Source organism: Trachemys scripta, chromosome 5, assembly GCF_013100865.1.
Source record: "Trachemys scripta elegans isolate TJP31775 chromosome 5, CAS_Tse_1.0, whole genome shotgun sequence".
NCBI classification, from domain to species: Eukaryota; Metazoa; Chordata; order Testudines; family Emydidae; genus Trachemys; species Trachemys scripta.
The window spans coordinates 922,707-947,507 of NC_048302.1; the positions used below are offsets into that span (position 1 = coordinate 922,707).

Here is a 24,801-nt window from a genome sequence, read left to right on the forward strand (position 1 = left end):
GCAGAATCAGCTTGTCTGTGCAGTCTACTGATGATAGCAGAGTATCTAGTTCTTCGTAGAATTTATCCTTCACATCCTCTGGGTTGGTCATTGTAGGAGCATCTGCGCTGATCAAAGTACTTTGTTTTCCTTTTTGAAGTGGAAGCTGCATTGTCATGAGCCGGTCATTCATACCCTTGGGGGAACTGGCAAGTTTCCGAACAAGATGATTCTTGATGGCGAAGCCAACTCCAGATTCGCGACACCCATCACTGCTGCGGCCACTCCAGAAGAATGTATAGCCACCGCCTGACTCGGACAGGTGTCCTTTATTAGCAAGGCGAGTTTCGCTAAGGGCTGCAATGTCAGTGTTGTAGCGTGCGAGCTCTCTAGCGACAAGTGCTGTTCTTCTCTCCGGTCTGTCTGCCGTGATGTCCAGTAACGTGCACACATTCCATGTGCCAATAATGATATATAATAATAAACAACATCAAGACATTTTTCTAGTGGCCAGAATTTTTTGTCATTATTGCTTTATTTGTGTAACAAAATGTAAATTATTTGATTCAGAAGTCAATCAGCGCTTTTGATTCTGCATTGATTAGAAGTACTGTAATTATGCCCAGTGTTTTGTTTACACTGTTCTAAGACTGAAGCATATGTTGTGTCCTGGCTTGAAAAAATCACGTCACCAGTGGTAACTAGGAAAATTCTCTGGGTGAATTGGGAGAGCAGCAGGGAGACTTAGCCATTGTTTTTTTGCAGATTCAAATCTTCATTACAAACATGTTTCTGTGAATGTTCCAAAAATGAATCTAATCTTGTTTTTCTAAGTCTGGCAGCCAGCTTTAGTGCCTCTGCTGGTGATTTTAATTTTGTAATTAACTAGACTTGGTCCATTACACTGCTGCTATTCAGAATCCTATAGGCAGCCATGAAACTGTAAAGAACTGTCAGTTTCACTCTGATGCTGGTTGGAAAAGCTAAAAGTGATGGCAGAAGTAGACACTAAGCTGTTCACAAGGGAAGATGACCCAAGCACTTCTCCCAACAGTTAGGGTCTGGGTTGGGGAGGGAGAAAAATAACTCAACTCTTCTAGGGGACGTTGATTGGCATCTTCCTACTTATCAGCTGCTTAGGGTGGGATTTTCGCAGATGCTCAGTGTAGGTCTGACTGCTTGCATTGAAGTTAACAGGAGTTTCACCAGAGGCTGGTATAAATAAATGTGGGTGGTAGTAGGCTTTTTAGCAGGGTCTTGCCTTCATACCTCACTCGTGCAGGAGAATGCGATACCCCATTTTTTCGTATCTGCCTTTGGGTGGTTGCTTTAATCTTCTGGCTACTAGGAGTCTAGGACATTTTCCAAACCCTGTATTAAGCATTCCTGGAATGCCCTACTTTCAGAGGGTTTGCTGAGGATGTTTAAAAGTGAATTTTCTAATTCTGAATATAACTTCACTTAGATTTAACAGCCTTTAACATGTATAGTTGTGATTCAGCTTCACTGAATGTCATCTCATTTGCAGTTAGGTGCCAGAACAGCTCATCTCCACCGTGTGCTCTTTTCACTTAAAATATTCAGGAGATTCAATTTTTGAAGTGTACCACAACCATTCATGTGATTTTTTTTTATATATTTATGATTTAAGAACATGCTGACTGCAATTAAATGCAAGTTTGAAACTACAACTTTCAGAGGGCTAGTGCCCTTTTGGGTATATTTTATGATTTTAAAGTGAATGGTTTTCCTGAAGTCTAGAAAAGGTTTCAGAAGTTCTGATTTTTGTAATTTCCTAAGCCATTATGAGCCATTGCAGTTTGTAAGGATAATAATAGTTTGTAAGTTCAATAATAATATTGAACTTCAAAAATAAACTGCCTTTAAAAGGTACAAATTACCAGTTTCTAAGAGCCATAATGCCTTGCTTTTGTCTCAGAATGTATTATGCTTCAGAAGTATACTGTGTCATTCTGAATGGGAAAGTGGGGGAGGGGACATTGTCTTCAGCTGGCATGCTGTTATCAGAGGGAATGTGTTTCTGGACACAAGATTTAGCATTCATTGGTTGTCTGAAGAAAGCCATTTCATCTGAGGATTGGATAAGAAGCTATGTCAATTTGCTGCCCGTCTCCAAGGCACTGGTGATGCTGCCTTCACAAGCTGGCTAACGTCACAGCTCCATCACCCAGCGGGGTGTGGGCTCTTTTTTTCTCCTCTTCTCTGTTTTAATTCTGTATTTGCTTCCTATTGCATTTCTTAATCTATCTTCTGCCAAATGCTAACAGCATGATATTTTGTAATCATTTAGGTGAATACAAGAAGGACGAACTCCTGGAAGCTGCTAGGTAAGTGCTGCTTAGAATACAAAGCATATTTTGGAGATGGGAAGAGATGAGGAAAAGGCGCTTTTATAAACTGTAATGTTTTGCATTGCCTTCTATGAAATGATGCAGATAAACCAGTTTATTAGAATAAATCTCTTTGGACTTTACAGTCTGTTATAAATAGAAAAGTCTATTTGTTTAATTGAAATCCCCCAACATGATGCTTATAAGGTTAATATTAATTGTGTTCTTGCCTTAAGCTGCTAGAATTCCTATTTACCATTTAGTGATTGTCCTTTTTAGGTGCAAATTACATATTTTTGGAGTATTTCCCTTTTTGTTTCACCACCTGAAAGCTTTATTTTCAAAATGTTTCCTAACAAAACACAGCCTAGAGAAGCAAGAGCGAAAGGTGTAAAGTTCAGTCCAATATTCTAGAAATGCTTTTATCCTTCGTTGTCTGACAGCTTGTAAAACAGTCATTCTTACACTGTATTTTCCCTTTCAGTCACATTTTAAAATATTATTTTTAGCAATATATACTGGTATTTGGCATGTGATCTGAAGAATAAGTTAACTACTAATTCAGAAAATGGCTTTCAGCAGATCAGTAAAACGGGCTAAAGGAAAGATCCTATTATAAGGCTGAAGAAAGAGATGTTAAGACATTTTTTTGCATGAACTACTGTGGATTTAATAGCAAATAGAAGAATATTCTGTATTTTATCAGCCGTTCTAAAACACTTGTGAGATATTTTGCAAATTGACGTATTTTCCACTCTGCTTTGAAGAATAGCAATATATACTACATTAATATGAAACTTCTTATCAAATCTTTTACAAAGGGACATGTCTCTCTCCCTTCTCTTCCCCCCCCCCCCCCCCCTTGCAGGAGCGGTAATGAAGAAAAACTAATGGCTTTATTGACTCCTTTAAATGTGAACTGCCATGCAAGTGATGGGCGGAAAGTAAGTTAATGTCTATTTAATATTTTTACAGTTTTAGAGAGGTAAATGTGAACACTGAAATGCAGATATATAAACCAGGACAGAGTATATAGCTAAATTCTAAATGATGTGTTTTCATCATGAAATTAAATGCTGCCATACTTGATACTGGCAGTTGTGACAGGTGGACAGAGCCAGTGGACCATGGATTTCAAGCATGCCTTTTCTTTTAAATGTCAGATACTGTGTTGTATAGAAAATGAGATGGCAGAATCTTCAATAATAAGAACAAAATGTACCATTTTAGACTGTTAATAAATAGCTAAAGGAACAGAGGATCATTTACTATCTCTACACTATACCAGGGGTTCTCAAACTGTGGGTCGTGAGGTATTTCCGTGGGGGGTCACGAGCTGTCAGCCTCCACCCCCAAACTCTGCTTCGCCTCCAGCATTTATAATGGTGTTAAATATAAAAAAAAGTGTTTTTAATTTATAAGGGGGGGGGGTTGCACTCAGAGGCTTGCTGTGTGAAAGGGGTCATCGGTACAAAAGTTTGAGAGCCACTGCATTACATGTTGTGGCTATCCCATTTGGGGGAGAGGAGGGATTCTTCAGTAGAGGAAGTTGGCTCTCATAGGCCCTAATACCTTGCCAGTTAAAGCTGACAGCGTATTAATGAGATAAGAAAATTCAGTCAGTGCTAAACTTAGACATTGCATTGTTTGGCTTGGCTGTTTTATTTATTAGGGATGCTGAATGAAAGAAAATAAGGATTATTTGGAATTAGGGGAAGGGAAGAGCATGTACAAAGAAGGCAGAATGCTGGCAAGACTTTTAGGATATGTTAATGTAAATTACATAATGTGCATCTGGCTACTTAATTTCTATGCTTAATGTCCTTAGGGTTTCATGATTTATGATGTTAGACATTCACATTAACAGACACAGATTTGTCTAGCTTTCTAGGCTTACAAACTTGGTGGCTATTTTTAAGTATGTGTTGGAATTTTCTTAATATATGTAGATTAGAAAATCTGTCACATGCGATTGTACATCACACTCTGAAGAGTTTGAGTTGATCCAGTAAATAGGTATTTCAGACTGAAAAGCATGTGTTTTAAATTCTTACTGTTCTTAAAAGTATTTTCAATGCAATTTTTTTTTTTTTTAAGTGTAATAAAACTGCTGACCCAGATCTGCAGCTGGGGTAAAATAGGCACAGCTCCATTGAAGCCAATGGAGTTATGCTGATTTACACTAGCCAAGAATCTGGCCCACTTTATTCATAGGGAAAATATCCCTTGCCTTCCCATTGCAGAGTCCCTGGGGTTTGCTATTAGAATGTTGCTTTGTTTGTTAAAATATGCTGACAGACCTTTACAGGCATCAGTGTGATTAACATTTGCTTAGATGAAACAAGTAACTTTTTAACAGAAAAATTTTAAATAGCTTTGAATTGCAATATCTAGAAATGTTAAAAAAATAGAGTGTTTTATTTCCACAATCCGTATTTTAAATGTTAAGGATTGTTGTCATTAATTGAACCCTTCTGAATCTTGGTAGAACAAGCTATTTAAGCAATTAAGTTTAAGACACATTAAAAAAGAGTATAAGCATATAAGAATGGCCATACTGGGTCAGACCAAGAGTCCATCTAGCCTAGTATCCTGTCTTCCAACAGTGGCCAATGCCAGGTGCCTCACAGAGGGAATGAACAGAACTGGTAATTATCAAGTGATCCATCCCTTGTTGCCCATTCCTAGCTTCAGGCAAACAGAGGCTAGGGACACCATCCCTGCCCATCCTGGCTAATAACCATTGATGGACCTATCCTCCATGAACTTACATAGTTCTTTTTTGAACCCTGTTATAGTCTTGGCTTTCACAACATCCTCTGACAAGGAGATCCACAGGTTAACGGTGCGTTGTGTGGAAAAAATGCTTCCCTTTGTTTGTTTTAAACCTGCTGCCTATTAATTTCATTTGGTGATCCCTAGTGTTATGAAAAGGAATAAATAACACTTCTTTATTTACTTTCTCCACACCAGTCGTGATTTTATAGACCTCAATTATATCCCCCCCTTAGTCGTCTCTTTTCCAAGCTGAAAAGGCCTACTCTTGTTAATCTCTCCTCATACGGAAGCCATTCCATATCCCTAATCATTTTTGTTGCCCTTTTCTGAACCTTTTCCAATTCCAATATATCTTTTTTTGAGATGGGTTGACCACATCTGCACACAGTATTCAAGATATTGGCATACCATGGATTTATATAGCGACAATATGATCTGTCCCTTTCTTAATGATTCCCAACATTCTGTTTGCTTTTTTTGACTCCCGCTGCACATTGAATGGATGTTTTCAGAGAACTATCCACAATGACTCCAAGATCTCTTTCTTGAGTGGTAACAGCTAATTTAGACCCCATCATTTTATATGTATAGTTGGGATTGTTTTCCAATGTGCATTACTTTGCATTTATCAACATTAAATGTCATCTGCCATTTTATTGCCCAGTCACCCAGTTTTGTGAGATCTCCTTTTAGCTCTTCGCGTCTGCCTGGGATTTAACTATCTTGAGTAATTTTGTATCATCTCCAAATTTTGCCACCTCACTGTTTACCCCTTTTTTCAGATCATTTATGAATATGTTGACTAGGACTGATCCCAGTATAGAACACTGGGGGACACCACTGTTTACCTCTCTCCAGTAATGCAGTATTTTGTCCTGATACGCGGGGATCTATGATGTACTCTCTATGTGTTATAATAAAGATATAAGTCACAGTTTGTGTTTTTAAAAAGATAAGACAGACCTGTTCAGATGAAATATTATTTAAATGTTTATAAAATACCGTTTTGTCATAGTTAAGTACTAAGACACACAAATCAGCAACACATTTCTGGTTGAGCATTTGAGCCCCATCTCTACTGATATGAGGCGAAAGGTAGGATTGCTACTTTTGTCAACAAGACCAATGATCCCTCAGAAATATACTGTCTAGCATTTGTGTTGCCATGAAATAAAAATTAGATGTAAGGAAAAAAAATTGGTTAGTAGGCATCATTGAATGGTATGACAGAACTTGAGTTAACACAAAAGCTTAATTTAAGTCCAAGGTTCAGAAAGCACATCAGAGTTAGAATTAAACAATGCTGACATTTAGAGAATACATTGGTTTGTGTGTTTGTCCAATTCTTGTCAGTAAAAGAACTAGTTGCTAAAAGCATTTTAAGCAGTCAGGTGGTTTACATCCAGGTAAGGATAAGATGATTCTGTTAATCGTTAGGACTATGTCCTTTTTGTAATAGTAGTCAGTATCATAAAAATGTGTATCATCGAGTCTGTTTGCTAAATAAATTGAATCCTCTCACCCACAGACAAGGCTATTTTAAAACTTTCGTATTTCTTTTTTTTTTTCAATATTAGTGTGCAGATTGGAAATTCAAGTAGAAGGCATTTTTTATAAGTACAGTGTTGTTCAACTGAAAGTATTGTATTTGTAGGGTGTGGTTTTTGGGCCCTTTAACAATGTAAGACTATTTTGTTGGACTTCTGAAGAAGTTTAGATGAGCTTGTTGTGCAAATACACCGCTACCTCGATATAACGCCACCCGATATAACACGAATTCAGATATAACGCAGTAAAGCAGTGCTCCGGGGGGGGGGCGCGGGGCTGCGCACTCCGGTGGATCAAAGCAAGTTCAATATAACGTGCTTTCACCTATGACGTGGTAAGATTTTTTGGCTCCTGAGGACAGCGTTCTATCAAGGTAGAGGTGTAATTACAACTGATGGCACATAGACTGTTGTCAGCTAGCGTCTCACCTGGTTTAAGTTGGAGTAGGTACATTGACTCCAATTGACCTACATCGGTTTACACCAACTGAGGAACTAGCACATTGTTTTTTTTAAATGTTTTACTGAATAGACTGGTTTTTCATTCCTTAATGTTTAGTTTCAGAAAAAACTCTTGTGTATTTCTCTTATTTTAACATACCATCTCTGTACTAGCTAGGCACAAATTTAATTGTAGGTGAGCAAACTTACGCTAACCTCTGTACTTTTGTTTGTTTTATGTTACACAAAAATAAAAATAGACATCAATAGGTTCCATACATTGTGCTCTTTACATTTTAGAATCTGCATACTAAGAGTTGTTGCATTAGACCTACTACTTATGTTTTCCCAAACATTTTTCCTGTAGCCATTATTGTCAGAATGTATATTAATGCTTGCTATAATTTTATAGTTTACCCATTTTTTGTCTGTATAATTTTTACGCACCATAGACAAGATCCACTGTATGTGTGTGTGTAGGATACTACACAAGTAACTAAGCTGTGCAGTGCACATAGTAAGTTTCTTGACAAGACAACTGAAAGCATTATATAGTAGCAAGATTTCACAAGAAAACAAATAATATTAAAATATCCCCTGGTATGCATGCTTTTCAAAAATTCTGTTGGTTAGAGACACAAGTCAAGTAGGATCTGTTCTTCCACATCTGTGCCTTCCAGATGGCTGGATACCTCATATCTCTGTAACCCCTCTTCTAGAAATGGATGCAAGTATTCATCTACAGATAGCGCTACTTGAAGCGGCATCAAGGTCAGCGTGAATATTTGCTGCCTTTTGAGGGGGACTACCCCAAATAGAAGCTTTACCTTTTACCCACCACAGACTCAAGGAGCTAGTTCCCACAGATTGCATACAGAGAGGTTTCCACAGGGCAAGCAAAGAGGAGAAATGATTCTATGAAAACAGCGCTTTTGGCCTACCCTCACCTCAAGAATTGCCTAAGAAACAATGTCCACCCATGTCCCAGAGGTGGCCATATAACCTTTAAAATGTACTCCACCTGAAGCTGACTAAAACACTCTTTCTGAAAGAGAACCTGAGTACCCTGCTGAGGGGGAGACAGAGTGCATGTGCGCATGTGTGCGTATACACGTGCATGCGCGCGCGCACACACACACACACAAGCAGTTTCCCTTTCTTCTTGTTCTTGCTCCTCCCTTTCCCCAGGGCTTGTTATCTTTTCTTACTATGATATCTGTCTAACTTAATTTTTTTTTTTTTTTTTTTTGGAGCAGGGAAGTAGTTGTCTAGTCTGTAAAATGCCATGTACACCTGTGGTTCTATATATAAATTACAAAAAAATGTTACATTAAAAGAACACTGTTAAGATTGCAAATCCAAGCACTCCAAAGTTAGGGGAAAAAAAAGAGTTAAGATTAACTGATCACATGCTTTTTTTCCATAGAACCCTTGCCTTATTCAATGTAAAGGATAGACAGTGCACACATAATGAGTAGCTACTCTGTATTTTGTTTTATCCATATAGGTCAGTGTGTGGCCCCATGCCTTATTTACTGCACACTATTCAAACCTTGCTCTGAAGACAGTATTATTAATTTTCTCAGGTGCTTTTCCATGGCGTTTATCATGGTACACCTCTACTCCAATATAACGCTGTCCTCGGGAGCCAAAAAAATCTTACCGCGTTATAGGTGAAACCACGTTACATTGAACTTGCTTTGATCCACCAGAGCGCGCAGCCCCACCTCCCCAGAGCACTGCTTTACCGCATTATATCCAAATTCATGTTATATCGGGTCACGTTCTATCGGGGTAGAGGTGTAGTACCTGAGCGCCCTTCACAAACGTTGATTAATTTTCTCAACTCCCTGGGGGATGAGGGGTGGCATTATACCCATTTTACAGAGGGAAACTTAATCACAAACACATTAAGGTGAAAAAGTTTCCGCTAATTTTGGGTGCCCAGTTTGAGAGACTTTGGGCCTGATTTTTCAGAGTACTTAGCATTATAAGCTTATTATGATATGCATCTAATTTAGCTGTTGTGTCCTCTGGAGCAGGGAAATCATCTGGTCTGTAAAATGCCATGCACACTTTATATATGCCAAGCACAGCTCCTATTGACTTCAGTTGCAGCTGTGCATGCTCAGCATTTCTGCAAATCAGACCCCTGGGTCTCAAGTCAGGCACCCAGAAAATGGGGAACACAATCAGGGACCCTGTGAAAAGCTTGGTTTCATGTATTTGCCCAGCATCACACACAAGAACTATGTGGCAGAGCAGAGATGTAACCCAGTTCCCTAGGTCAGCATTCAATAGCTTTAACCATGAGGCCATCCTTTCTTCTTCCTGCAACCCCCTGCCTCATTCACTACATACCTTCAAGCCTCTGCAACGAATGAGACCAGTCCCCTTAACTGCACAGCTTTGATTAGTTCTCAGAGCACACCTACCATCTAGAAGAATTAGTATGTATAGTGTACACACACAAAGGCCCTCCTCGTCCAATTTCAGTCTAACCTACTCCTTTACTGCCAACCCTAATGTCTGCCCCCCAATACATCTGCCAGCTCCCAGTCCCAGTCTCCCCCTACCAGGCTTCTTGTCCTAATATACTCCGTCTGCCGCAGTGTCCCATCTCCTCAAATCCAGCATTTGTCCTCTATGTATTTGAGTCAGGCTGCTTCTTCCTGACCCAGACTCCCCTGTCACAGTGGCACAAGAATGCTTTGCCACACAGGGTGGAGCAGGATTTCTGGATTTTATATAGCAAATACACAGTAAGAAGTCCAGCTCTCGGGAGGGTCCCATATATGCCACTGTGTAGCACCAATCTGTGTATGAGAACAACCCACCCAGTATAGTGTGTGCTTGTACTGGGGGGCAATGGTGTGGAACCTACTCCAGTTCTGAAGCTCTAGCAACATCTACAGAGCAGCTGCAATGCTGTGGAGTGACCTTGTGAGGGATGGTGGGAGATTACATCTCTTTCTGCTTCCCATCCACTCCTCCCACCTTCACTGCCTGACTGCTCAGGCTGTAGTATGCACAGGTCAGTAAGCAGAAAGTGAACTGTATAAAAAACAGATGAATTATTCCCTAGCTCCCCAGGGAAAGCTTCCTAGTTGCTGTTGGTAAGTTGATTTGCCAACTCCTGACTTAGAATACTCAAGTGAGATTAACTTAAAATTTAGGATATGTAAAAAAATAATAAATGTTGGGTTCTTCTTCGAGTAGTGTCCCTATGGGTGCTCCACATCAGGATGAGCATTTATCTGTGTATTCCTGATCAAAGATTTGTCAGCAGTGTCTGCATCTGTGTCCAAGACACCCCTGTGCTCTGGTACAAGGGTATAGAGGGAGGAAGTGGACCACCTGCCATTCCAGTTGCTTCTCAGTTGCCTGCTGCTTGAGATGGAGTATCACAATGTCTGTTAGATAGCTATGCCATTTACTACCCCTCTCACTTAATTTTTTCTTTTTCTCATTATTGTTTTTTTATTTTGTTAGCACAGATTGTGCTTTTTTAGGAGAAGGTTTCCCCTTCCCTCCTTTTGCATGGGGATTTGGGCCTTTATTTTTCTTGGGCCTTGACCTCTGGCCTCGAGTAAGGGTTATGCCCGAGACCACACACTTCAAACCCTGCCAGACCTGCCACAGGTCTTTCCCTCACAGCAGCGGACATTCAGACTGCTTCTGCTGCCTGGGAGAGTCTCACATCTTCTTCATATGTAAGGTCTCCTCAGGTTTCAAAAGCAAATCTAAGGATTTTAGGAAGGACAGACTAAAACTCTTGTTAGTGGAGAACTCACTGAGACTGATGGGATCTGAATGATGACACCCCCTCATTCCCCCCGTACATTGGCCCTCCAGAGAGTCCTGGTGACCATCACTACTGAGACAGTGAGCAAAGACCCTGGGTGCCCTTCAAAACCATCTAGACCAGTGGTTCTCAGCTTGCGACTCGCAGGCCACTTGCAGCCTAATCATCACAAACCTGTGGCCCATGTGACATCTTCAGGGCTGTACGGATAATATATATTGTGTGGATGCGGCCCACATAACACACAGAGATCTTCATATGTGGCCACAATGGTAAATAGGTTGAGAACCACTGATCTAGACCCTCAAAGAAGAAAGAAAGGGGAAGACATCCTCCCCCCTCCCCTGGTCTGACTCTCAGGAGACTCTTGCGTCTGTTACAGGTACTACTGAGGCTTCTATATCTTCTAGTATTGAGATCAAAGCACTGTTTAAGACCATGCTGCATGCTGAGAAGGCATCAGATAACCACCTAGAGCGGCACTTACATGAGCACCAAATTTTGTGCCTCCGAAACTCAGGAACTCCAGGCCAAGTCAAAATCCTCATTGATATACCTCTTTCAATAGCCAGACATGAAGGATGCACCAATCACACACTTGGGTACTATCTCCTGTACCACCTGACATACTGTCTCCTGAGGTTCCCTGTCTGGCGCCTTGGTACCGTTGAGTCTCCTATCCCATGAGGACCTGGAATCTTGGAAGAACATGAATCACCATTACTGAGGGATACCAAGAGACATTCCCCACTCCTACCATGTCACCTCCCAGAGCCTACTTACTGACACTGTCACAAACACCTCAAAAAGTCTTTGTGGGTACAGAGAGACCTTTCTAGCTGGTACTGACCCAACATGCTCCAGTGCCGCCATGCCAACGATAACGACTTCTGGTACCCATGCAATTACAGGGCTCTTTTCTGGTCCTAAGACTAACTCAACCACTGGTACCCGAAGCCATTTCCGCCTCCAGTAGGCAGGGGAGATAACACCTCATCTGATTTTGAGGTGTTTAGACAAGATTTTTCCACCTTTTAACCTCCCTCCCTTGAAGTATGCCATGAAGTGGAAACTCCCATCAGGAGATAAAGCTGGCAACCCTGGTATGGACAACCATGGGAGTCCTTCCTCCTTACCTTTATGCCCCATCACAGTGGGCTTGTTGGAATCAGTGGACCCTTTATGGTGACCAGTTTTGCAAGGTCCTATGTTGTAAGGGGGCACATCAGGAGCAACAACCGTCATCCTTCGGTCCTGCTATGCAGCAGAATCTTCTAAACAAGCCAGAATTACCTGAGGAGGAAGAAATATCACCCTCTGAGATCCTCCTTCTCACTAGATGAAGCGGTTAGGCTCTATCCCTCTCACCCCTATCCCCCGTCTTATGCTGACAATTTCAAGGCCTTATGAAATGTATAGCAGAGACCCTGCATAGTCTGTTGCAGGAGATATAGGAACCCCAGCATTCCCTGTTGGACATCCTTCATACATTCCCTCAGGACAAAATTGCCTTGCCCGTCAATGATGTTCTGCAATTATGTTCCGTGTAACAAACTCCAGCCACTATACCACCTATGTGTAAATGGGCTGACAAAAACACTGCATCCCACCCAAAGGCTCAGGATATTTTTTTCTCACACAACTCCCTAGTTGTAGAGAGTTAACAAATGCAACAGACAAAATTGGATCTGTTTGATGCCAACCAACGAAGAGCTAAAAAGACTGGATCTTCTGGCATGCAAAAGCTACTCCTTGGCCTCGCTGCAGTTCAGGGTAGCCAATTACCAAGCTCTGATGGCAAAATATGATGATATAAACATTTCCAGGTTTTCATCTTTTATTGAACACCTGCCACAGGATCAGAGAAAATAGCAGGACAGACAATTGTCAAAGCATCTCCCCAAGCCTCGCTCAATGCTGCTGACGCAGTTGCATGCATCCTGGCTACAGCACAAGTCATGCACCATCCATCTTGGCTGCAGTTGTTTGGTCTGCCCCAGGAGGTACAAAACACTGTTGGGACATTCTCTTTGAGAAACACAATTTTTTTAATGACACTCCAGATGAGTCCCTTCACTCTTTTAGAGACTCCTGGTTGACACTATGATTTCTGTTCATCTAAAGCCCTGGAGCAAAATAAAAAGGACAGTAGACCACAGACAGCTCAGTGATTCTCGCCCTGTCCACTACCAATCCATGAGAATGGCCACACCTCCCAAGAAGAAGCTCACATTCACTAAGAAAGGACTGTTCTCTACAGCAACTGCCTAGTCAGCAACATCCTCAAAGTGACCATTTTGACCCTGTCAAGGGTCATGAACTTTCTCCTGCTCTGGATCTTATGCTGCACCTATACCCCCTCATGCTTATGGGGATCATCTCCTATTTTCTACCTTCTTGAGAGCTCATCACCTTGACAGGTGGATACTGGAGGTGATTTCTATAGGTTACTGCATCCAGTTCAGCTCCTTTCTGTCCTCCCTCCCCCACCCGCTCTCTCTTCAGGGACCCCTCTCATGCGAGTCTTGTGAGGCAGGAAGTATAATCCTTCGTAATACTAGGGATGATTGAACCTGTTCCAGTGGTCTTTGTCGAATAAATATTCTATTCCCAGTACTTCCTGGTTCAGAAGAAAAATGGAGGGGATGTAGAGACCAATTCTGGATCTCAAGACATTGAGCACCTTTGTTCACTCTCAGTGGTTCAGAATGGTAACCCTAACCGCCATAATTCCCTCTCTGGACCCAGGAGATTGGTTTGTCTCTCTCGACTTCCAGCATGCTTATTTTCAAATTGCCATGCATTGCTTGCACAGATACTTCCTACACTTTGTGTGGGCAGAGACCACTGCCAGTATCACATCCTACCTTTTGGCCTCTTCATTGCCCCACGATTCTTTACAAAAGTCCCCTTAGCCACCACAGCCCATCTTTGCCCGATGGGAATAATTGTTTTTCCTTACAATTGGCTTCCGAAAGGCCATTCATTTCTTGAGGTACAGACAGCAACCAGGATACCCCATCTCTGTTCAATTCCTTGGGCCTCTGCCTCAATATGAAAAAGTTTACTCTCTCATTCACCCAACAAATAGACTTCATTGCGGCCACTCTGGACTCCTCTACTGCCAAAGCATACTTGCCCCAGGACAGATTTGCCACTAAATCCAGCCTCGTCTCAACAATACAACAGCCCGCAAATCACAGCAAGGGTGTGCCTGCAACTTCTGGGCCATGTAGCAACCTGCATGCTTGTGACACCCTTAGCAAGAATACCCTTTGTGCCTTCAGGCCTAGCTGGGAACAGTGTACACCCCCAACAAACAGTCTGTCCAAGTGGGAATCGTACCTCAGAGAGTCCTTGGTTTTCTACATTGGTGGAAGGTGTGTATGGGAGTTCCATTCTTGCAGCCTCCTCCCACAAGGATTATCACTATAGACACCTCCCTAATTGGCTGGGGTGCACACTTCTAACATCTCATAGCTCCTCAGGAGGCGATCCTCTAATACATTGATATGGAGCTCAGAGCAGTTTGCTACACTTGCCAGCACTTCCTACCCCATATAAAGGGCCACTTGATCAGAATAATGGTAGACAACAGAATAGCAATGTATTATGTCAGATGTTGAGGACGAGGAGTGTCCCAGTCCGTGTGCGCCAAATCCATAAAACTACGGAACTGGTGCATATTACACTGCATACAGATCTCAGTGGCTTATCTACTAGGACTACAGAGCACAGTGTGGTCTCCCTTAGTACGCATTTCAGCATCGACTATGAGTGGGCTCTGAGCAAGGTATCCCAAGATACTTCTTACCTGGGGTCTTGCACAGATAGAGCTCTTTGTGACACCATCCAATGCTAAGTGCAGATGATTCTGCTTGAGGAGAGGGGCACAGTCACAACTTGATGAGAAATGTCCATGTCATTCCTCGGCTTTGCGTATTGCTATATGCTTGTCCCCTGACTCCCTTACTGCTCAAGGTCTTGAACAAATGTAGGCAAGAAAAGTTAGAAGCCATCCTCATAGCACTGTCATGACACAGAGTTGGTCTTTGGGACCACTTCTTCCCCTGCTGCTGACAGAGAATCCTCTCATTCAGGAGTCGAGATCCGTCACCCAACCAAACCTCTCGGTGCTTCACCTCAAGGCATGGCTACTAAATGACTTTCTGGGATAGGTCAAGACTGTTCCCCAGAAGTACAAACAGTATTGCTTCAGAGCAGAAAACCCACAAGGAAAACTGACCTGCAGAAGTGGAAATGCTTCCAGACTTGGTACAGTCACTGATCTATACCTTCTTTCGAGTCTCGTCACACACACACACACACACACCCCTACCTACCTACCTACCTACCTGTAAAGTAAAAACTACAGGATTATTGCTGAGTTCCATTAAAGTTCCCCTTGCCACCCTCACAGCCTTTCACACCCCTACCAAGGGATTTTCAGTCTTCACCCACCTAACCACTGTGAGGTTTATCAAAAGCCTGTTCAACCTCTTTCCTCCTGTCAAGGAACCATCTCCTCCTGTGGGACCTCAACTTTATTCTCAGTGCACTGTGGAGAACCCAGTTTGAACCTGTTCTCTACTTCATCTGGCCCTTAAGACCTCTTTTTTTATAACCATCACTTTGGTCAGGAGGGTAGAGGAGCTTGTAACTTTGATGGGGCTGATCCATCATACACTGTTTTCTATCATGATAAGGTGACACTGTGTCCACCCCCTTGCTTCCTACATAAGGTTTCTTCAGAATTCCACATTAATCAGGAAATCCATTTGTCGGTGTTTTTTCCCAAGCACCACTCTTTGAGAGAAGAAACGAGTCTTCATACACTGGATGTAAGACGAGCACTCTCTTTTTATCTAGATAAGACTAGGCCCTTCAAAGGCTTCACCAAGGCTTTTCATCTTGATTGCAGATTGAATGAAAGGACATCCTTCTTCCACTGGAAGACTGTCCAAATGGGCTGCAGGATGGATCTATGAAGCCTCAGGGGTTTACTCTCCTCCAAAAATGATTGGGTCCTGGTGGAATTAACAATTTACCTCTGTAGCCCTGCTGACATACATACCAATCTCAGACATGTGCAGGACAGCGTACGTTTTTCTAGCACTACACTCTCGTACTTGCTTCCAGAGCTGACACTGCTTTCGGTGATACTGTTTTACAATCTGTCCTGATTCTGGCTCCTCGGCACTCTCCTTCGTAAATGAGGTGCTGCTCAGGAATCTCCTGACATGGAGCACTCCTTGAAGAAGCAGGAGAGGTTCTTGTGCAGTAACTGGAGTTCTTCCAGATATGTGCCCTATGGTTGCTCTGCTTCCTGCCCTCCTTCCCCTCTGCCTCAGTCTTTTGCTTTTGTGACAGAGACGGAACTCAAGTGGTGGTGGGTCTACCCTGTCCCAATAAATACTTGTACTGGAGCACAAGAGTGTCTGGGGCACAGGTGCGGTCCTGCAGACATTGCTGACAAAATCTCTGATCAGGAGTCTATAAGGTGCCACTGGACTCTTTGTCGCTTTTTACAGATCCAGACTAACACGGCTACCCCTCTGATACTTATCCAAAGTAAGTAACCTCCTCTTCTTTTTCTATTTGCCTTCTGTTTTCTGAGCCTTTAGGGAACTCTCAGTCCACATTTTCACGCTTTTTTCTGCAATTGTGAAGGCTAGAAGCTTTTTTTACATGAGAACGTCAGCCTTTATTTAAATCAGCTGTTTAGGAGGTGGGGCTTCAAGAAAAAAACCTCAAATATTGCAAGTTTTGTGACAAAATCACGAGAGGGGGAACACTGAACCTTTTCAGTTTTGTGCATTTTTCCTTCTGATTGTACAAATAAAAGTCAAACCTTTTAAATTAATACCACATAAATTATCTTTTAAAAAATTGCACATGTAGTGAAAGACTTGTGAACAAATACCTGATAGGTAGTATATTTTACTGTGCCCCCAGGGTATGTTTAAATATTTGGGTGTGTTGGGTATGTATGTGTATATTTAGATATTTGACGTGCCCAATATATTTGCAATGTCACTTTCTAAATATAAGTCACATTATCTTTACTCTGCTTTGACTAGCTTTCTGGTGGTTAAATATTTCTTTGTTATTGTTTTTAGAGGTGCTAGGGCAGGGGCGGGCAAACTTTTTGGCCTAAGAGCCACATCAGGTTTCGTAAATTGTATGGAGAGCTGGTTAGGAGAGGGGGTCGTGGCCTCCTATCTGCCCCCTCCCCCGGGACTCCTGGCCCATCCAACCCCCTTGTTCCCTGACGGCCCCTCTGGGACCCCTATCCCATACATTTCCCCCCCCCCCCCCCCGCTCCCTGTCTCCTGACCACCCCTGGATCCCCGCCGCCCCATCCAACCCCTCCTCTCATTCCTGACTGCCCCCTGGGGACCCCTGTCCCATCCAACCACTCCTTATCCGTGTCCCCTGACTGCCCCCGGAACCCCTGCCCCTGATTGCCCCCTGCCGCCCCATTCAACCCTCCCTCCTTCCCCCCAGGACCCTGCCACCATTAACCCTGTTTCTCCCTGACTACCCCGACCCCTATCCACACCCCCGCCCCCTGACCACCACCCCAAAGTCCCCTGCCCTCTATCCAACCCTCTCCTCCCCCCCCCGCTCCCTGCCCCCTTACCGTGCTGTCTGGAGCACCGGTGGCTGGCAGCGCTACAGACATGCCGCCCAGCTGGAGCCGGGCCACGCTACCGCCACCACGCAGCACAGAGCACCGGGTCAGGCCGGGCTCTGCAGATGCACTGCCCCAGGAGCTCGCAGCCCTGCTGCCCAGAGCGTTGTACCGGCTGCGGAGTGAGCGAGCTGAGGCTGCGGGGGAGGAGGGACAGCAGGGCAGGGGCCAGGGGCTAGCCTCCTGGGCCAGGAGCTCGGGGGCTGGGCAGGACGGTCTCGTGGGCCGGATGTGGCCCGTGGGCTGTAGTTTCCCCACCTCTGTGCGAGGGTTTCTCTTTTTTTTTAACTCTGTGGGTCCTTTTTAGGACAGGAGGTGAAGTCTGTGTTCGACTAAAGTACTGAAAAAATACTTCTTAGGGTTGGGATACGTGGGGATTTGTGGCCATATCTAGACTACAGAAAGGGGTCCTAGTCCATGGCTATGATTCCTCCGCTCTATGTTAATACAAATAGTAATAAAGAAATGTTCTGGGTTAGCTAGTACACTTGCTAAACTAAGGTTGACCATGACTTGCTTTCACAGTTGCATCCGAAGAAGTGGGCTGTAGCCCACGAAAGCTTATGCTCAAATAAATCTGTTAGTCTCTAAGGTGCCACAAGTACTCCTGTTCTTTTTACAGTTTTTAAAAACAATTGTCTCTTTGTCTATGTTAGGTGCTAAGTGGTGTTTCAAACTTGTTAATTAAACGCATTTTATCTGACCCATTTGTTAAATGTGTCTCATTTTCCTAGGCTAGACTGGGCCTAAGAGGCTTCCTTAATCCCTATTGTGTCATATTTCCTCTCCCTCTTCGGAGTTAAACTATTTTTATAATAGGTTATTTTTACTGCTTAATATTTATACTTAAGGTAATGCCCAGAGAGCCCCATTAATAGCAGACCCCTGTTGTACACACACAGGAAGACATGGTCCTGTATTCTTCTAATTTATTACAGTTCCTGTTTTTGGGAGGCTGGGGGACAGGAAAAGGTCTGTTCTCACCTAGAGCCCAGAAAGAGATGCTCTTTGTATGTTAGAAGGCCATGTCAAAGTTTATCTAGCCTTTTCTTTAGAGTTCAGGAAGTCTCGTTTCCTTTGTCTCATTTGAGAGTCCTTGAAAAGGATGACAGATTTGTCAAGGACATGTTCCTTTAGCTGGTTTGTTTCCTCATGGTGATTGCCCTCACACAGTAAAACTCTGGCCCTACTTCTCTAGAGTAGTGCCCTTCTCTTGGCTGAGAGGAGAGACGTTACAGCAGATGATTAGTGTGGAGCTGCCATTTAGTGCTCAGTATGTTAATCAAGCACTGCCATCTGGATTTGGCTGCATCAGAACATGTGTGGAGGACAGTTCTCCTGCCATGGACTTCAGGCTGCCTTTTAAGAAAGGTCAGTGATTATCATTGGGGCATACATTCTCCTCTCCTTGTGAGTACCTCCCTCCTATTATTCATTTCAGCCTAATCCAATTAGCTGACCTGACACCCCCATGAGTCTGGGTAGTGCTAGTCAGACCCACCATCCACATTGATTTCAGCCAAGAGATGGAAGAAGCAATATTTCCGTGGCTTGGTAACACGAGTGTGGGAACACCTCCGGGAAGCCCATGTCAGATGATGGAACTGAGTCAAGGGAATATCATCAGAACCAGAGTGATTCAGGATAAAATGGGGCATGGAGATGTATATCCCAAGAAGAATCTTCTTTACCTGGGAAAAGAGAAGAGTAGAAGACTCAAAGTCCACTTGGGAGCTCATCTTGCAGACCTAATTTACCTGGGTAAGGTAAATTCACTTGGATGTTATGATAGTGGGTGCTAGAGAAAGTATGAAGATAAGCAGTGTGGAGTACAATAATGCCTGTGTATCTCAGCCTTGGAAGTCTGCTGGAAGAATTTGGAAGGGAGAAGGAGTTGGCCTAAAAATCTTCCATTCTGATTGGATGGCACTCTACCTGAATGTCAGATGATGGAGATCATGATCATTATGGTTGTTGCCAGTCATAGAAAATGATTAGCAGCTAAGAATAACTGGGGTTTTTTTTTGGGGGGGGGGGGCAGAGAGAGGGGGGTTTGATGGTTGGTAGGGACCAGTTTAACCCTAAACAAAGAGAAGCACAGAGATAATGCACAAAGAAACATATTCAGGCGTACAATGCAATGTACATATAAACCATTTCTAAAACTAAGTTATATTGTATTCTTTTGATGAGCAGTGAGATGAGAGTGGGGATACCAAACAAAATGTCTAGCGCAGTGGGGCCAATTCAGATACTTCTTGTGGGGAGAGGCAAAATCCAATGTTGTCTGCTTCCTCTTCCCTGGGACCCTTGGTCTGGGAATCTCTCCTCTCTCTTACCCACATAGTGCAGGAGCCGGGGCCACCAGGAATTGGCAAACTCCCTTGTGCTACACCATGGAGGAACAAGTGTCAGAGGGGTAGCCGTGTTAGTCTGGATCTGTAAAAAGCGACAGAGTCCTGTGGCAATTTACAAACTAACAATTGGAGCATAAACTTTCATGGGTGAATACCCACTTCGTCAGACGCAACAGACTCTCCATGCACCAGGTCTCAACACCATTTTGCTGTACAGAAGGGAGCCCGGGTCAGATTTCAGTGGCATTTTGACCCTTGCAGCCTGAGTGATGCTCTGGACCACGGTGGTGGCAGCCATACTGATTTAGTACAGGACCCCAGTAGTTGGGCCATGGCCTTCCCTGGTTGCATAGCCTATGGACCTTTGAGCACGTGCAAAATGCTTGGGGTGGGGGGTATTTGCAGCCCCCTCCACCACTTGTTTGTGCCACTGGTCAAGAATCCTCATGGTATCATAACTCTTGAAAAAACAATGTCAGTGAATAACAAGAACATAGAAAAGACTGATCAGATAACCCCTAAGCATAACATTAATTATAAAACTACATTAACACCTCGCAATAGAAACCTATTTCCTGTAGACAAAATTCACTATAATCTGCAAATTCTCAACAATGGTAACTGTTCAATTTTGAAGCACAATGAAGCTAACTATAAGAAGAATGATCTCTTCACTGCTTTTTTCCCTTTTGCAAGGCTGCATTAGTTCTGCAGTGGAACAATGTGATCTACTTCCCTGGATTATTAAGGAATTAAATTATACACCTCATAAATAACCATTTTTGGTTTGAAAAAGAGCATTTGGTAAAATATTTTTTTAAAGTATCTTACATTCTTTAGATTAATTTGGTCCCAAAATATCAGGAACGAACTTGAATATTTATCATCTTAAACTAGGCTGTTCAACACTAGTGCTTTAGGCGTCTAAATATTATATATGTGTTGTACTTGGTACAGTTTACTTTGAGGCCTTACATAATGACATTTATTCTAAAATGAGTAAAGTGCAAGAGAACAATCCAATACTAGCTAAGGAATGGACAAAATGATCTAAAATTCTTTCCCATTTTTCCATTAATATGAAAATGCTCTTAATTGCAGGCTGAAATGTTTAAAATGGTGTGGGATAGGTAAAAGAAAAACCAATGTGCAAAGATGGTAGGGGATAAGTGGTAGAAAACCATTTTAAATGTATAAAGAAAGTGAAATGGGTCCTATTGGGCTGCATTAGTAGGTGCATTGCCAGCAGATCAAGGGAAGTGATTATTCCTTCTCTGTTCAGCACTAGTGAGGCCACATCTGGAGTATTGCGTCTAGTTCCTTCCCCCTGCTACAGAGAGAATGTGGATAAATTGGAGAGAGTCCAGCGGACGGCAACGAAAATGATTAGGGGACTGGGGCATATGACTTATGAGGAGAAGCTGAGAGAACTGGGCTTATTTAGTCTGCAGAAGAGAAGAGTGAGGAGGGATTTGATAGTGGCCTTCAACTACCTGAAGGGGGGGTTCCAAAGAGGATGGAGCTAGGCTGTTCTCAGTAGGGGCAGATGACAGAACAAGGAGCAATGGTCTCAAGTTGCAGTGGGGGAGGTCTAGGTTGGATATTGGGAAAAACTATTTCACTAGGAGGGTGGTGAAGCACCTTAGGGAGGTGGTGGAATCTCCATCCTTAGAGGTTTTTAAGGCCCAGCTTGGCAAAGCTCTGGCTGGGATAATTTAGTTTGGTGTTGGTCCTGCTTTGAGCAGGGGGATGGACTAGATGACCTCCAGAGATCTCTTCCAACCCTAATCTTTTATGATTCTATGATTAGCCTGCTATGATAGAAAAAAAATCCTGATGACAACTAAAGGTTAAGGAAAGAAGACAGCACAGAATCATGGAGAGTTGGATTGATTCCTTGTTCCAGATGGCTTCTATTTCTAAATGTTTTAATATTGTACACATCCTTTCCCGATCATTTGGGGGGAGTAACCATGAGTTAATGTTTGTCATGCTACCACAGCAATCACTAAAGTACTCCATTAAAAAGAGGATAAAGAAGTCTTGTGAAATATCTAATGATTGGGCTTTCATTGGGCTCCAGTGTCTACACTGGGGTACTAGACCTGCCTAAAAGGACACAGATGAAAATGTGTAGATTTGTGTTGGTGCAGAGAAGAAGCTGATTTCATCCTAATCCCTTTATAGGGACTAAAAACCACTACACCACACTGTTTGAGAAGATTAACAGGAGGATGATTTAGAGGCGAACAGACCCTGTTGGTAGGACTCAGATGCACTGGAAAACTGTGGAGACGCTTGCTACCTCAAACCAAATTAATTCATAAATTTAAATACAGATCTGATTGGACAAATAAAGCATCAGACTATTGAAATAAAAATCCTTAATATCTACATCTTCAGTCTACCAACCTAGACCAGCTTGCTGTCTCTGGTCAGAGAGGGTGCACCACAGCTGGGAGTGAGCCTTCCAGCTCGGGTAGACACTCTCATTAGCTCAGCTCAAGTTAGCACACTAAATATAGCACTGTGGAGGTTGCAGCTGGGACTCTCATGCCCACCTGACCCCGTTGGTCTGACGTCGGGTGGCTAGCCCATGTCTCCACTGGAGCCACAAGATCCACACTTTATTTTTAGTGTGCTAGCTCGAGCCGAGTCTGAGTTTGTCTATCTGGACTGAGAGGCTCACTCCCAGCCGTAGTGTAGACATACCTAGAGTGGCCAGCAGGCATCAGCAACCTCTGTAAGAATGCTAGATGTTTGGATATCCTTTAGTGACTCCTGTTAATAACAATAACATTTCTTCTCTGTCTTACTTCCACCTCAGCAAGAGGAGATTATGCTTCAGTTTTAAAATGTTTCTGATGGCTCTTCTAGACAGCCAGAAATAAATAAATTAATATAATGGTTTCTTCCATCCTGGGAAATAGTATTGTAAGCTATTCCTGGTAGGACTCTGCCATAGTTTCCAGGCAGTGTAAATCTCCATTCTGTATTGAAGGCAATGGCATGCCAAGATTCTGTTAGGAAAGGGAGAATTTGGCATGAGTTCTGCTTTGATTTTCCCCCACCCCCCCCAGCCCAGCAAGTCAGTAATAGAGTAGCTCAGCTGCCAGAATCTCATCCTAGAAGAGTGGAATCTGTTAATCTGTTTCAAATTCCGCACCACTGTGATATACTGGCTTCTCATGACCAGTTCTACCAGTTTCAGATTCTTCTTCTAGAACCCCAAGGTCAGGGCCCTGCACACAGATATCTTTGCCTGGAACTAGGGTAGGGAACTGGTATACTGTTTCTCTCCTATTCTTCTCCCAAAGATGCTTCCTAACTATTGGGCAGAATAAGGCTTTTGACAGTTTGCTGGCTCTTGGTGACCTCATCCTTTTTGGCTCTCAGACCTCCAGAACCTGGCAGTGACACAAGCATGGTGTCTCCCTGAGATTTCTGAATTTCTTTCTCAGACGCTGATGTTCCACTCCTACCCCAACCCTTTCAAGTGAACATCATGGAAACTGCATAGAGCCACTTCCTTGTGTAACTGACACACCTCCTGGGTGTAGTGTTCTGTCCCATTGGGGGCGGGGAGAGAGATTTTTAAAATGTGCCTGCTCTACAGCCTTAGCTACCAGCCAGGTGGCTTTTAGCTCATGCAGTAGAGGCTCATGCACTAAGCTCCAGAGGTCCCCGGTTCAATCCTGCCTGCTGACGACCAGGGTCTGTCCGTTACACTTGCAGAAAAGGTCTCAAAGGAAGTTGTAGATTGAATGGTTAGGAAATATTCCACTTCCTTGACATGCTGTCTTTCCTAGACATGTGCCAAGAAGAACCCAAAACTCTGCATTTTTTGTTGTCCTGTTTTAAGAAAAGACTAAAGGTCAACACCGTTTTCCAATCATAGGCACCTGCTGAAATCCTTGGACCCTTTGGAGGCTAGGACATTGGTTTCCATCCAGCTAGTAAATGTATTTTTTTTTTTTTTTGTTCCTAGTCATTACAGAGACCCTTTAAGCAACTGGTTACTCAATAGGCCCTGTCCCATGTTCTTCCAATATTTATGAGACCACCCTTTGAACCATAGGCCTGGTCTCTGAATCTGCTTCCTCTGAAAGTGACACTACAACTGGAAGCAACGTAACCTTGGAAGATTCAGGAACTGTTATCCCTCTGCTGTATCTGCTGTTTTTCTGGATCAGGTTGAACTATGCTTTTCTATGGAGTTTATTCGTAAAGTGAACACAGAGTTTCACCTCGACTAGTCTGTTGTTCTTCTGTCTTCTATCCTAGCTCAGTCACCCCTTTGGTAGGAGTTTTGAAGCGTGATTTATCTCATTCTGAGATGCTGAAAAAAGTGAGTTATTTCTGTTTTGATGGTCACAACAGGCAAAAACAGCTTCTAAGGCTGTTGTTGCTGGATAAAAGATTACATTTGTCTTTCCGGCGTTATCACCCTCTTCTTCTTAACGTCAGGAGTCAGTCTCAAGAGAAATCGCCACTTCTGGGCAGTGACTGCTGGGGCTCTGTTATAGAACTGAGTAAGGCTTCCACATGGTCTTCACTACGCACCTTTCTTCTGTCTGCACTGGATGCCTCCTTTGACTGAATGGAGCTGCAGGTAGCATTACTTACCAGTAATTCTTATTGTCCTACTTTTCTTGTCTCCCAGCCTACTCCTTATCCTCCTCCCCTTTGAGGAAAGGTGCTGCGGTCTTGGCCCCTCCCTGCTTTCTGTACCTGTTTCTTGCTTTGCTTTGGAAGTATTTAACTAAAAGGGGGGGTGGGGTGACTTGGCCTTCTGTAGGAAGCTACATACACATGCACCCCTTTGCTTTCAGGTAGGGAAAATCAGTTA

General features: G+C 43.1%; 1 protein-coding gene across 1 annotated transcript in view; it reads left to right on the top strand.

Annotated features, from left to right (window-relative positions):
- The window catches only part of TNKS (tankyrase), a 291,341-nt gene that overhangs the window by 133,053 nt on the left and 133,487 nt on the right, over positions 1-24,801 (top strand). Inside the window, exons 4-5 of the mRNA XM_034770778.1 lie at positions 2,291-2,327; positions 3,199-3,274. Of these exons, the coding sequence (XP_034626669.1) occupies positions 2,291-2,327; positions 3,199-3,274 (113 nt within the window). The remainder of the gene's footprint in view (positions 1-2,290; positions 2,328-3,198; positions 3,275-24,801) is intronic.